We start from the raw sequence: 13,483 nt of genomic DNA, 5'->3' as shown, positions 1-13,483 counted from the left end.
CCACCCAATATTACATTTCTGAGTTTGAGTGGAGTTATCCTTTATTAAAATAGAATCAACCTTTTACACAGCAAAATGCTTAGTCATTTCTAGCAGTCCCTGCCCTAGTAGAGCCATTGTAGAAAAACAACACACTCTTCTATGCTTGGACTTGTAGTTACACAATAGTTAATGAGCCACAGGTTGCCTATCATTGATAAACATTATTATAACCATGACATTTGTTAAATGTTTTGTGCAATAACAAATAAATGAAACAAGGATCACTGTAGGGTGTCACATCTGCATATTTACTTTCATTATTAGACATCAGCTAAACCTTTCCACCATACACTTTAATTAAACCGTGCCCCTTGTGGTCAGATCACCATGCAAACAGTATAACATTTTAGTCATTTAAAAAAAAGAAAACGTTTGAAGAAAATATGAAATATATAACGGCATCACACTGTTTAATTATATCATCCCTTAGAAAGGGGGCTCCTGGTCTGGGCTTTAATTAGAGTAGAGATTGTTGACCTTGTTTCAATATTTAACGCATTCCCTTGAGTCACTGCAATCCTGCAGATACAGGGGGAAGTCTACTTGTACTGACCCACACGCAGTATCTGCCTGGCTGTGCTCTGATAGTTAAATGAGCTGTGCAGTCTCCATGGATCAAGAGATCTCCAAATACCAATTTAGATGTTTGAGCAGGCAGCCAAAGGAAATTAAACTGTCCGAAGAAGAGGAACAGTCTGAGCCGGCAGATATCAAAACACAGAAAAGAACAGAAAGTTACTGCAAGTATGCTTAACCAATTCACGCTCAAGAGTGGGAATATGTAAAATTAAATTCTATAAATGGGGACCATGTCCCCAGAACTGCTAAATTGACCAGTTTCCACAGTATATTACTGGTCTGTTTTTCCCACTTATAGACGCTTGTAATAATTAGGGTTCAATTAGGAAACGGTAGTTAAAAAATAAAGCTTTAATATTATTTCAGTCCAGGTAATTGAAACTGAAAAGAAAGGGTGAAGAGACTCAAGCGGATGATAACACTTTGGAAATGGATCAGGCTGGTTTGTCATACACTTTGCTATGTTCTGAGCCATAGCTAAAATTAAACATATTTAAACCTTAGGGAACCTATTTTTTTCTTTCTTCAAAATTAGGCACTGCAAGAAAACGGAAGAGGAAAGAAAAAAAAAAAAAGCAAACCAAAACCACGTTTACTAGTAATCATGCTATATACGTGATAGAGTTCTCCTTGTACAATGCTGGTATTTCCATAGATACTAAGGGGTGTGGTACGGCATATCGATGCCGAGAAGAGCGACAAGACTCACCGCGACGTGACTATTCTGAAGGAGCTGGTTCCCAATCCTGCCCGATGGCGACTCCTCTTCGCTCAGACAGCAGCCAATGACGATGAAGCAAGAAGGCGGCGGTAGCTGATGAAGTCATTGAGCATGCCAACGGGATTATCGCTGTTAAGGGGGTGAGGTAAGTATACACCCATGTACAATGTATATTCCTTTCTAAAATACATTGTACATGGGTGCATACTTACCGCATGCTCAATGACGTCATCAGCTGCAGCCGCCTCCTTGCTTCATCGTCATTGGCTGTTGTCGGGGCAAAGAGGAGTCGCCATCGGGCAGGGTCGGGAACCAGCTCCTTCGGAATAGTCACGTCGGGGTGAGTCTTGCCGGGGTAGTCGGCATCGATATACTGACTACCACCGATACTAAGCACTGCAAGTTTGAAATGTGATGATCATGAAGCCAATTGCTGGGGTAGTTGGGGGAAGGTTTTATGCAGTTAGACCTAGCTGAAGTGATTAGATTCCCCTGGTAATCACAGGTGTCATTTATTTATGTAAAATACAGCATTTTGAAACCCAAGTGTGGGTGTATGTGAAGAGAAAGAAAACGGGGATAATTGTCCAATAAGGATGCAGTCGTCTGACGGGTAAATGCTGGGTGGATTCGGCTACATAATGAATTTGTATTGGGGCATCTACTATGTAGCAGGTGATCTGTAGAAACATCTCCCTCTACGCTGTATAAATCTTTATTAATACAGACTCAGGAGGTGAGCAACCTTTCTCTTCAGCTGTTGTGCATCAACAAGCCTTGCCAGTCTTTATATAGAAGAGCCTGCTGAGACCTGTAGATCCACAACTGCTAGAGAGCCACAGGTTGCCTGACCCAGTGTTCTCCCCAGCACCCATTTCCCGGGAGCTCCACCCGGCTGTTTTTACTTGCCACCCGGCTCTTGGAGCCTATTAGAATAATCCATTGTTTCTATTAGAACAAGCACTATGTTAACACTACAGCCAGCAGTGTGTGTTAGAACCACTGACCACCAGTCTGCTCAGCCCTGGCAGGTGTGGGTAATACCTTTCAACATGTTTCAATATTATTACAAAGTATTACAACTGCCCCTCACCCGGCTACTTCTTAATGCCACCCGATTGGCAAAATTGATTGGGGAGAACACTGCTGATCTATAGCCACAATTTAGGGTCACACATTAATTTTATTCCCAAAGGCCAATCCATTTTAACTACAACAAAGAAAGAGACATACAATTCTCCAACGTCCAAGAAAAATATAACTTGTAAAAGGTTTAGAACAATATTTCTAGGATATATCACCAAAGGCAGGGAAAGGACACTTCAAAAAGGTCATGCAAAAAATAAAAAAAAAATAAAAAAAAAAAAAATATATATATATACTTCGCGAAAGAGGACAGCCATTTCCAAAAATCATCTTGCCATGATGAAAAGAAAGGTCGTCTAGTAATGGATAAGGGCAGAACAAAGTGGACCACAAGATAAATCAGAGTAAGACAGACCTTTTACAGCACACAGAGCTGGTTTAAAATTAGAACAAGTGTTTAGTCACTTCTGACAAACGCACAACTTGGTTTCCATATGATGAGCAACACTGTATATTGTGACCATACCCTGTCCTATGTGCTCATAAGATCTTTAGATTGAATTGCCACAATGACCTATATATTTTGATATAGTGATAGATTAAATCTCGCCCAATTTCATCAATACATAATTTATGTAGATAAAGAGTTACGTTTGAAAAAAATCTAACCGGATATTGCATTGTAGCAATTGCTACAACCACAGAAGATTCATTTGGTGAACAGCAGAGGAGGCACCTTGCCTAAATTTAAGCTTGGGAGTGGGTCCATTATGCTTTGGCATTGGGTGGCAGCCAGTGCCACAGGGATTATTGTCTATGTGAATGATAAAACAGATTAAACTAAATATTAATAAATACTAGATGCTCATACCACAGAGTCAGCACCGTGGCTTAGTGGTTAGCACTTCTGCCTCACAGCACTGGGGTCATGAGTTCGACTATCAACCATGGCCTTATCTGTGGGCGTTTGCATGTTCTCCTCGTATTTGTGTGTGTTTCCTCCGGGCACTCCGGTTTCCTCCCACACTCCAAAAACATACTAGTAAGTTAATTGGCTGCTCTCAAATTGACCCTGGTCTGTGTGTGTGTGTGTGTTAGAGAATTTAGACTGTAAGCTCTATTGGGGCAGGAACTGATGTCAGCGAGTTAGATCTCTGTACAACGTTGCAAAACTAGTGGCGCGCTATATATATATATATATATATATATATATATATATATATATATATATATATATATATATATATATATATATATAATGATTATCATGAGTCAGTGAAGACAACATTAGGATATAATTGAGCTACAAAAGTAGTGCAAGGAAGGTTTTGTGAGGGTGAGTTTCCTAAAGCAATAGAAAGACTTGTGACATTCAATTTGACGTTGAACATTCCATGGACAGAAGGCAGCATGCTGTTTCACAGTCAAAGTTCTGCTTATTACACACACAATATTCCTTTTTTCAACGAAAGCGCATGCTCCCACAACTGTGTACAAAACACAGCTTTGCATGCAACTTTAATCAGGCGGCTTCTGCAACTTTGTTCCACCAGCTACTGTAAAACTACATGTTCCAGCAGGCACTGACAGCCATTCACTGGAAGGGCATGCTGGTGCTTCCTGAACCACATATACTAACATCTCCTTCCAATCAATGGCTACCACCATTTTAATATAAAATAAAAATTTTCATTTTTTTTCGTAGTCAAATGGGACATTCTACTTTCTTAACACTCCAAAAGAATAAATAACAGCTAGATAGTCATAGCTAACTGCTTCATTTGTTTCTTAAATGTCTTCCTACAGTTTATCCACTCACATTCTGAGACAGAGGCTACTCCACGTTTAATTACTGTCCCAGGGGATGTATAAAGCATTTTAAAACATTTCTCCATTTTCATATCATTGGGTCTCTTAACAAACATAAGACTATTGCAGCATCAACCTTGGGTACTGGATCCCACATAGTTTCAGTTTCTTGAAAGTCATACATGCTGTACAGTCTTTGACAACTGGATTGCCATAGTGATGCCTGCCGCTCGGGTCAAGTTGCCAGATGACACAGCTGTTGATAAGTCTTTTGAAATTTCCTCAGAGGACCTTCTTTGCCCGTATTTATTGCCTAATGCTAGGAAAGAGTGACCATGGTAGTCACTCCTGTCCCTATGGGCAAACCCATAGGAAGTGACACCGGGACCAGTCAGATCTTCACTGGGAACCATAGGTAAATCTCAAATACATAATTGAAAAAAAAAAACTACACTCAATACTGTCATACTTAGCATTGAAGAGATATAGGGGCATATTCAATTAGGGTTCAGGTTCGCGGTAACGCGCGTTACCGCGGAAAGTGCGCATTATTGCCGGTATTATGGTACCGCAATAACGTGGATTTTCATACGCAACCCTATGGGCTGCGAACGAAAATCCACGTTATTGCGGTAACGTGGATTAAGTTCGCGGCCCGTTCCCGCGGACCAGAATCGTAATTGAATATGCCCCATAGAATATAATATGAAATAGTTTAAGATCTGTCTCTTTACAAACACACTCATAACATAACAAAAGACTAAGACATTGGCTTTCCACTTAAATTATACTGTACATATCCTCCATGCAGATCCACTGCCCTACATGATTGTCGTTATTAACAAAAGTGGCAGCTTCAATATTGGCTGCTTGGCAATGAAAAAATTAAATACCAGGGACCTAAATAACATGTCACCTTGTCAAATCGGGAGAATGGCTACATAAATTGACTGATGTTCGCACATCTATCATTTCTCTTATTTTCTCAAAGAAAATAATAAATTTAAACACAAGGGTGCCCTAAAAATACACACTTAGTGACACATTACATGTTACCAGCTGTCTGATGTATATCAAGATGTTTTTGCATATCCTATTATTTATAAAGCGCCACAAGGCGTCCGCAGCGCCGTACAGAGACAAACAAATTACAATACAATGGGAGACAGCACAGTACAGTAAACAGTAACTCAATAAGCTCAATGCACAGCTAGAGAGGGCGGGGAAGGGGGAGGGAGAATCCACAAACGACGGGGCCCAAGAAAGAGGGCGCGTTAAACAGGGAGACCCCCAGGAGGGAGGAGGGGGCGAGAGTGGACGTGGGGAGGAGGGCTAAGTAGCTGGAGAGCAGAGTTAGAAGTGGTGGAAACAGGAGGAGAGATGGCCCTGCTCAGAGGAGCGTACAATCTAAGGAGGTTATCATATATATATATATATATATATATCTATCTATATCCATCCTATTGAAGAATTAACCCGGACCAGGTTTCCGCTGAAGCACTGTTCTCTGCTGGCATACTGCCACTTCACAAGGGAACATAAGGCAAAGTTACTTTAATAACCATGTACTACTGCAAACACCCTTTATAGTACAATTTTACCATTTGTTAAGTACCCCCATGCCAATGCTTTTATTGCCAGAGAAGTCTCACATATGTTGATCACAAAACACTGGCTTTTCATTCAGAAATATAGCTGATTTGCAATCCATTAGTTTAAATTGATAATATTTACATTTTATGTTGACTTGTACACATGAAACCATGTTAGGCAAAGGAAGTTTCTTGTCATTATTATATTCCAATGTGTGTGTGTTTTTTGAGGCAATAGAACTTTCAAACAAACAAAAAAAAGAAAAGACAAAACACAAAACAATTATTATCTAGGAAGGAAATGAGATGGAGAGACTCTGTATATAAATTTTACATAATCCAGTTACCAGTATGGTTGGGTGGTCTATCCATTGTCCTCCATTCACAGTGGTTCTCTTATTTCGGTTTCTGTACCCAATGCTTTGCACTACACTTTGATCATCCTCCTTCTGCGTCTCTTTACAGTTCACACCGATGCTCTTGGAATATTCTTGGCTCGGAAAAACTGAGCAAGAAATAAAAACTATTAAATTCACCAACTCAAATCTCAACAAAAAAAGGGAGAATAATTTAGGATAAATCAGAACTTAGCATATGACTTGCATTGCAAAGTCTAGAACACTAGTGTCAGAAAACATCAAACTATAATACATCACTTTATACCCTAAGGACATAAAGAAGTGCCAAAAGCATAATGTAGTAGACTGTGCCTTACATTTTCTACCAGCTGCCATAACAAAAAAACATTTGATTCAAACAATATATATAAGCAAAAAAATCAAAAAAACAAAGAAAGAAAAAAAAAAAAAAGATGTGGAATATCTTACAAAAGATTGCAATTCCTATGTGACAATTTATTTTGTCTGGTAAGACAAGACATTTACATTATTAGCATGAGTGGCCACTTTGCCAACTCTGCAAAAGTACAATTAAATATTGTCTTGACGGAAAATGTCAGACACGTTCCAATTTTTCATACAATACCTTTTGACTAAAATATTTACAGGACACTTTGGGGGCAATTCAATTAGATCAGAGTTTCCCTGCACTCTATTTTTCTGTGTGGAATGTGCCAAGTGCAATTCAATTACAAGCTCGGAGATAATGAACACGATTGAGAGTAGGGGATAATTTCCTCATCTTTGCTTGCACCTCCCACGGGCAGTTATATTGCTCACAAGTATTGCCCTCTTACCTATCTGATTGCCAATACCCTGTCTTGTCTGATCACTGTGCTTGTTACCAATTGTAAAGGGCTGGTAAGTTTACTGGCTTAATAATAATATTAATGAGAAAGCAGCACATCAGCTCACAAGGAACCACAAGATCATTGAGGCACGAGACACTGTTCCTAGTGAGATAAGCTTGATTCTCAGGAGAATGTGTTCAACTAAATAGGGCTGCCTCTGCAGAGCACTATTTACTCACTAATAGCCTTATTTACTAGCAAATTGAAAGGCAGCAATTTAATGAATATTGGCCCAGCCCACAAAATTGAAGCCTCTGGGTAGGCAAGGAGTATATTTTCAGAAACTTGTAGAATGACCAGAATTAAACAGGTAATTAACTTGCAATACCTCAGCCAACTACTCAATTAGTAGCAATATCATTGAGCAAAACGGATGCAACGAAACACATGCCATATTTAAAACAGATACAATATTCATACTTGCAAAAGAAAATATGTGTCACAGCCATTATGTAAAATGTTAAAGAAAGACGTTACATTATAATAAGTATATGATCTCTACTTTAGCAAGCACACAAGTTCTACCTACATTTGTATCCAGAATCCAATTCAAATGCATTTATAATTTTCATCAAGCCATCAATCAGCAGCTTGAACCTGGGGCTCTCCTGAAGGCTTCTAAAAAAATAAAATGATGAGATTTAGTTGCAAAGACAAACTCAACACTTGTAGGTGGAGCTGGGAGGCTGGAACACACACAGAAATTATTAACTAGAAGGAAGAGATTTCTTGCCCTCCGGTATTATGACGACAACAATCTTTTGTTAGAGATCAGCGAGTTCTAACAGTGCAAGAGGCAGTGTTCCAAAGCTACATTAAGGTGTCTTAACATGATGCAATACTTAGAAGTGACTACCGTAAAACATTACACAAAGATTATTGCTAGTTTCAGGTAGCACTAGATACAATTTACTAAAGAGTATTTAGCCAGCCGTTTTATAGGCAGGAGATTTAATAGGGAAGATAAACATGTACTAAAAAAAAAAAAATATATAGAATTTGATCACATATCCTTAAACAGTCTAAGCTATTCACATTTCTTGAAATTTCCCATATAACATGGGTATATGTGCTATCACATCGTATCAGATGCAGAAACAGAGTCTCAAATCTCTATGAATGCTGTCAGTATGAATTCCCTGATGCTAGGTGAATGTAGCAGTATAGGGGGAAGCTTGATCTGCCAGTGTGCATTGGCACTGGCAGTATGAACCCCTGACACTCAGCATGATGTGTGGTGTACAGGGCTTCTTGCTGGTTGTCCAGTATGCTACGGGAAGAAAAGCCAAGTCTGTCTCATTGCCCCTGAATAACAGGGGGGAAAAAATAACTATATATCTGCATCACTAAACGCCATAAGTGGAATAGCAATTTGGAACCAACTACCTTTTAGTGATTTCTTTCTTGCACATGGGGCACTGGGCTCGACCTTTCTTCTTCTTGCTGAGGAGCTGCAACATGCAAAACCTAAGGGGAAAGAGCTCATATAAAGTTCCTCTTTTGTGCTATAACACTAAGCGTTCCACAAAACAAAACTATTACCAATAGAAATGTAGATTATGACTGTAATGCTTATTCATATGAGCTACATTTTTAGGCGGTTAATGATCTAATGTGTTGTGTGAGGATGCGGGGCTGTCCAGTTTGGGAATTTTCTCCATTATTATGCTTTACCTGATGGAAAACAGTAGACAGACCCGCATCTATGCACAGTGTAATCTAACACAACAGATCATTAACTGACTAATAGTGCTTCTGTGTACAAGCCCTATAGCAGGAAGCACGTTTGAGATTATAATATTCTCAAACTACGGTAAGGTAATTTTTCTATACACAAAAGGTATGCTATAGTAACTTACTATATAATTTGGATAGCCTGCAGATGTCACCAACTTACTGTTAAATGCGTTTTACTAAAGCCAAAGTCTTTCTATTAGCAGTAGCCAATGTAAACTCTGCACATTAGATTCCTAATTACATTAGGGAGAGTGGGGGTGTGTGCAAAACAAATTTATCAAAGTTCAAGTTCCTATAATTCTGAATAGAATGCAATTATTTATTGGATCTGAAATGATCACTGGCAGTGTAATAAAGATTGAGGAATTCTACATACTGGCTATAGACAAGTTGTTGCTGGAGCGTTCCTTCCCTTTTCAATGGGGTCGCCACAAAATCAAATATCTGGGTGTTTTTATCACTAAACACTATCGACATCTCTTTCAGGCTAATTTCCCTCACCTACTAGACCAAGTAAAAACAGACCTTACATCGTGGTCTCAGCCCTATATCTCCTGGATTGGTCGTATTAATGCCGTCAAAATGAATATCCTCCCAAGGCTGCTGTATTTTTTCCAGACTCTTCCCATTCGCATCCCTTCATATGTTTTTAAATTTCTGCAATTCCATGTCTCTAGATTTGTTTGGTCGGGTAGACGACCCCGAGTCCGTCTCAATGTGCTACAGAGGTCCCCGCTGGGGGGAGGCTTGGGAATTATTGACTTTCGAAGATATTATCTTTCTGCCCAGCTCGCTCAATGTGTCTTGTGGTTTGGTCCGACGAAAGCCAGAGTTTGATCCAAAATCGAGGCTGAGGGTCTGGGATTGCTCTCTTTATCCTCTCTCCTATGGCTTCCAAGATCACGTCGCTCTAAACGACTGTTGCTTCATCTAGTAGTTGCACATTCTCTATCCATCTGGGATTCGTCATCCCAGAAATTTGCCTCGTCTCCCCATCCCCTTTCGCTATTTAACTCTCCAGAATTTCCTCCAGGTCTTCATCATAGCGCATTCCAGCCATGGTATTCGCGGGGAGTCACTTACCTTAGTCATTCATCCACATCGGCTACTTTTCCCCAGTTTTCGGAAATCCAATCACATATCCATATTCCCTCAAAACACTTTTACCAGTTTTTGCAGCTCCACCACTTTCAGTGTTGTTAAAGATCGTCTTCTATCCCGACCTCTCTCCACATTTGAAGCCCTCTGTTTACGCCAATCTTCAACCAAAGGGCTAATCTCAACGCTCTACTACGAACTTGCCCCTCCCTCTTCAACCTCTAGGGGCTCTCACGAACTGGCTTGGGAGCGGGACCTTGGTGAGGAGCTCTCGGAGGAGGAATGGTCTGACATTTACGAAAATGCCGCCTCTAGTTCCATCTGCGTTAGAATCAAGGAGAATGTCTACAAAATGCTATACCGATGGTACTATGTGCCTTCGCGTCTAAGCAGAATTCTCCATGACTCATCTGATCGGTGTTGGCGAGGGTGCTCCCAAGAAGGCACATTCCTCCCCATATGGTGGTCGTGTCCAAAATTATCAGGCTTCTGGGTTGAGATTAGAGGCCTGGTTAGTGCAATTCTTCAGGTGGACATTCCCCTGGAACCCAAATTCTTTCTACTCCCTCTGGGGGCTCCCTCGGCATCCCGGCATCAGAACAAACTGATTAGGCACATTGTTTCAGCAGCTACTTGCCAAATAGTGTCAGACTGGCATATGCAATCCCCTCCCTCCATGCAGTCCATAATCAATAGAGTCTGGCAGACTCAACGGATGGAGTATATGACCAGCATCATTCGGAACACTTCGAGAGCTTTCACCAAGGTTTGGGATCCATGGCTAGCCTTCTTTCAGGCGTGCCCACCCTTTACATAACCCAGTTCTAATACCTCACCTCTTTCTTGGACTTCTGTTCTCTTACAGTGGATAAAGTCACCTCTTACCTTTCTTCCTTTTCTCTCATTCCTTTCTTTCTCCACTCCCTCTCTTTCTTTCCTCTCTCATTAAAAACTTGGGGTCATTCGCTGTTACTATATTTAAAGGTTCGTTTGACTAAGTGTTTCGCTGGATCTTTGCTGAGCAATGATTTGATTATTTCTTGTCTATTTCTTTCATCTGTATTCTTTTTGTCAAACGTCTCTTATTGTTATATTGACCTTGCAAAATAAAACTTTAAAAAAAAAAAAGATTGAGGAATTCTTCTCCAGCAAAACCAGTTCTACTTACCAGTTCTGTACAAGAGATTGTTTTTACAGGCTGAGGTGGCAGAAGGAAATGAATCTCACCTCTTCCAGCACACACCTGATAAATAATTTGTAATAATGCGAATATGTCATTTTCATATAGTTAGCAGGCGTCTGGCTAATGAGGCCTCCAACCAACGTACCTGCAGAATATATGATCACATCTTGTGGCAACAGGCTCCTTCATTAGATCCAAGCTGTTAAAAATATAAAATACAAAATGTCATCTCTCTTGGCTGGATGCACTGACTTTTAATGACTGGAGGGAAGGGTGGATTTTAATCAAAACAAACAGAGCATTCATTGTTAGCAAGTAGTGGATGCAATGCAGAACTTTATATCTAGGTTAACAATGTATGTGGCCAAACTGGAAAATGATCTGGTTGATCAGGCTGAACAGCAGGATTGCCCTATGTGGACAGTTGTCTCTGGGATATAGGTCATATCCTCAAACATTTTGCGGTTACAGGCTGGTTTTCAACAGTAGGTAATCTTAAAGAAAAAAATGGATTGGACATTTTCATAGCAGGGAGATTAGAGCGTTTTTGGTGCTGGGGACTGAAGTTATGCTAGGGATTAAACCTTCTAGGACAGATAATTGTGCAAGTGATCTACACCTAGCTCTCTGCTCTCCCCACTCTGCAAACGACAGTCTGTGGGCTAATCTATAGTGGGGTCAAAAAGGAGATTACCCTTTTAATTATCATATTTGCAGACATAGTATGCTCTTGAAATACCACAAAAAAAACAACAATATACTAGATGGCAAATCTATATTCCATGTGGGAATAAAGCTCAAGCAAATTTTCACAGTAAACACTGGGCTAAAACAAGGATGCAAGACAATAGGACATTCAACATCCATATCAGTACATCATTCACTACGAACGGTCGACACATTCCATATATCTATATATGGCGTGCTATTGGACTAAGCAGGGAAAGTTATCCTGAATATAGGCTACAGTCTCATGAACATTGGTACAAAATGCCTGCCTCTTATCTATACTGGCACCCATCTTCACTCTATATTTATTGGTGTACTACAGGAAGAAACACGAATCTAAGATTTGAGCCTGACACTTGGTCACGGTAGTGGTAACAAGAAAATGGCAAACTGACTGAACCAGGTTCTCCCTACACTAGTGTGATGATACCAGGTTAATGATACATCGACGTGGGTTAAATAAATCACCTAGGAAAGTAGTGGGTAAAAGTGGTACCCTTTTATTAAGACATAAAAACCCACAGCACACAATAGCAAAAATGCGACAATACCAGGGGGTTCACCACACTACAAATACAGTCACTGCGACTAGCAATCCCAGCTGTTGAGCCGCGCTCTTCACTCCTCTGCACAGCATGTAGGGATTAAGCTCAATGCCTTCACACTTTTCTAGGTGCACGTAGCAAATACCAGAAACTTCACAATCCAACCAAGGAAAAAACCTTTGCCACCCTGCAACCAGCCCAATTGGAACCGTATCCCATTGTCAGCACAGTTCAGGAGAGAGCAAATGTACTCTTTACATAGACACACAGCTTTTCACATACATTTAAATAATTACTTGAAATCTGCACTAACCCTGATGTGCGTTTGACCAGAAGAAGCCAATTGACCAGGGGGTAGTTTGCCAGAATTAACCAGGATGGGATATGAGTGGGCCAATGAACCCATTGCAAGTGAATGTGTATAGCTCTGACCTTAAGATCAATGCCTTATCTCATATTAAGATTCAATCAATACAAAAGACACAGTAAAAAATAGCCAATTCAAAACTGTATCTCGAGGAATTTATAACTGCACACCAATACAGACTGACAAACTGACAGAGGAGCCCCCACCTTTGGAATGTGGTGATGATGATGATGATAACATATCCCCTGAGTTTAGCAGAGACAAATAGCTAATTACAATGTGCTCATCTGTGCTTAGGCTCACTTACAAATACCAATATAGTTTTTGCAGCTATGTTGCTGAATCATCCCCTTGGTACGAATAATAGGGGTACCTTTATATCTGTGACACTCACCTAGCAGCATTTAAGACTTTACACAGGTTATACATTATATCCAATAAATGCAATATAATACAAGCACTGATAAAACAGTTTTGGACGAAAAGGGGTGTCCAGCAGACCAAACCACTCATTTCAAATGTTCCGACACCCCCATCTAGTCCCAAATGGTAAAAAAAACAACCAAGGAGTTGCTCCCAGAGCTTCAGGCAATGTACAACAAAAGGAGCCAGGACTCCAGCCACAATCTGCACACTCAAAGTCAAAAATGATTTTTGAAGAAAGTTCTGGAAACTTATAAACCAAATCTTGAAAGCTTTAGGAATGGTTAAATACTTTGTTACACGTATAAATGTGTTACAATCAA

General features: G+C 40.1%; 1 protein-coding gene across 2 annotated transcripts in view; it reads right to left on the bottom strand.

Moving 5' to 3' along the window:
* The window catches only part of BRCA1 (BRCA1 DNA repair associated), a 102,751-nt gene that overhangs the window by 74,465 nt on the left and 14,803 nt on the right, over positions 1 to 13,483 (bottom strand). For both annotated transcript variants that reach the window (XM_075177416.1, XM_075177415.1), the window contains exons 3-6: positions 11,242 to 11,295; positions 8,465 to 8,545; positions 7,608 to 7,696; positions 6,177 to 6,334 (exon numbers count right to left, since the gene is read on the bottom strand). In XM_075177416.1, the coding sequence (XP_075033517.1) occupies positions 6,177 to 6,334; positions 7,608 to 7,696; positions 8,465 to 8,545; positions 11,242 to 11,295 (382 nt within the window). The remainder of the gene's footprint in view (positions 1 to 6,176; positions 6,335 to 7,607; positions 7,697 to 8,464; positions 8,546 to 11,241; positions 11,296 to 13,483) is intronic.

Source organism: Mixophyes fleayi, chromosome 6 (genome assembly GCF_038048845.1).
Source record: "Mixophyes fleayi isolate aMixFle1 chromosome 6, aMixFle1.hap1, whole genome shotgun sequence".
NCBI lineage: Eukaryota > Metazoa > Chordata > Amphibia > Anura > Limnodynastidae > Mixophyes > Mixophyes fleayi.
The sequence above is the reverse complement of the archived record's forward strand: the minus strand, read 5'-3'. Positions and strand labels throughout refer to the sequence as shown.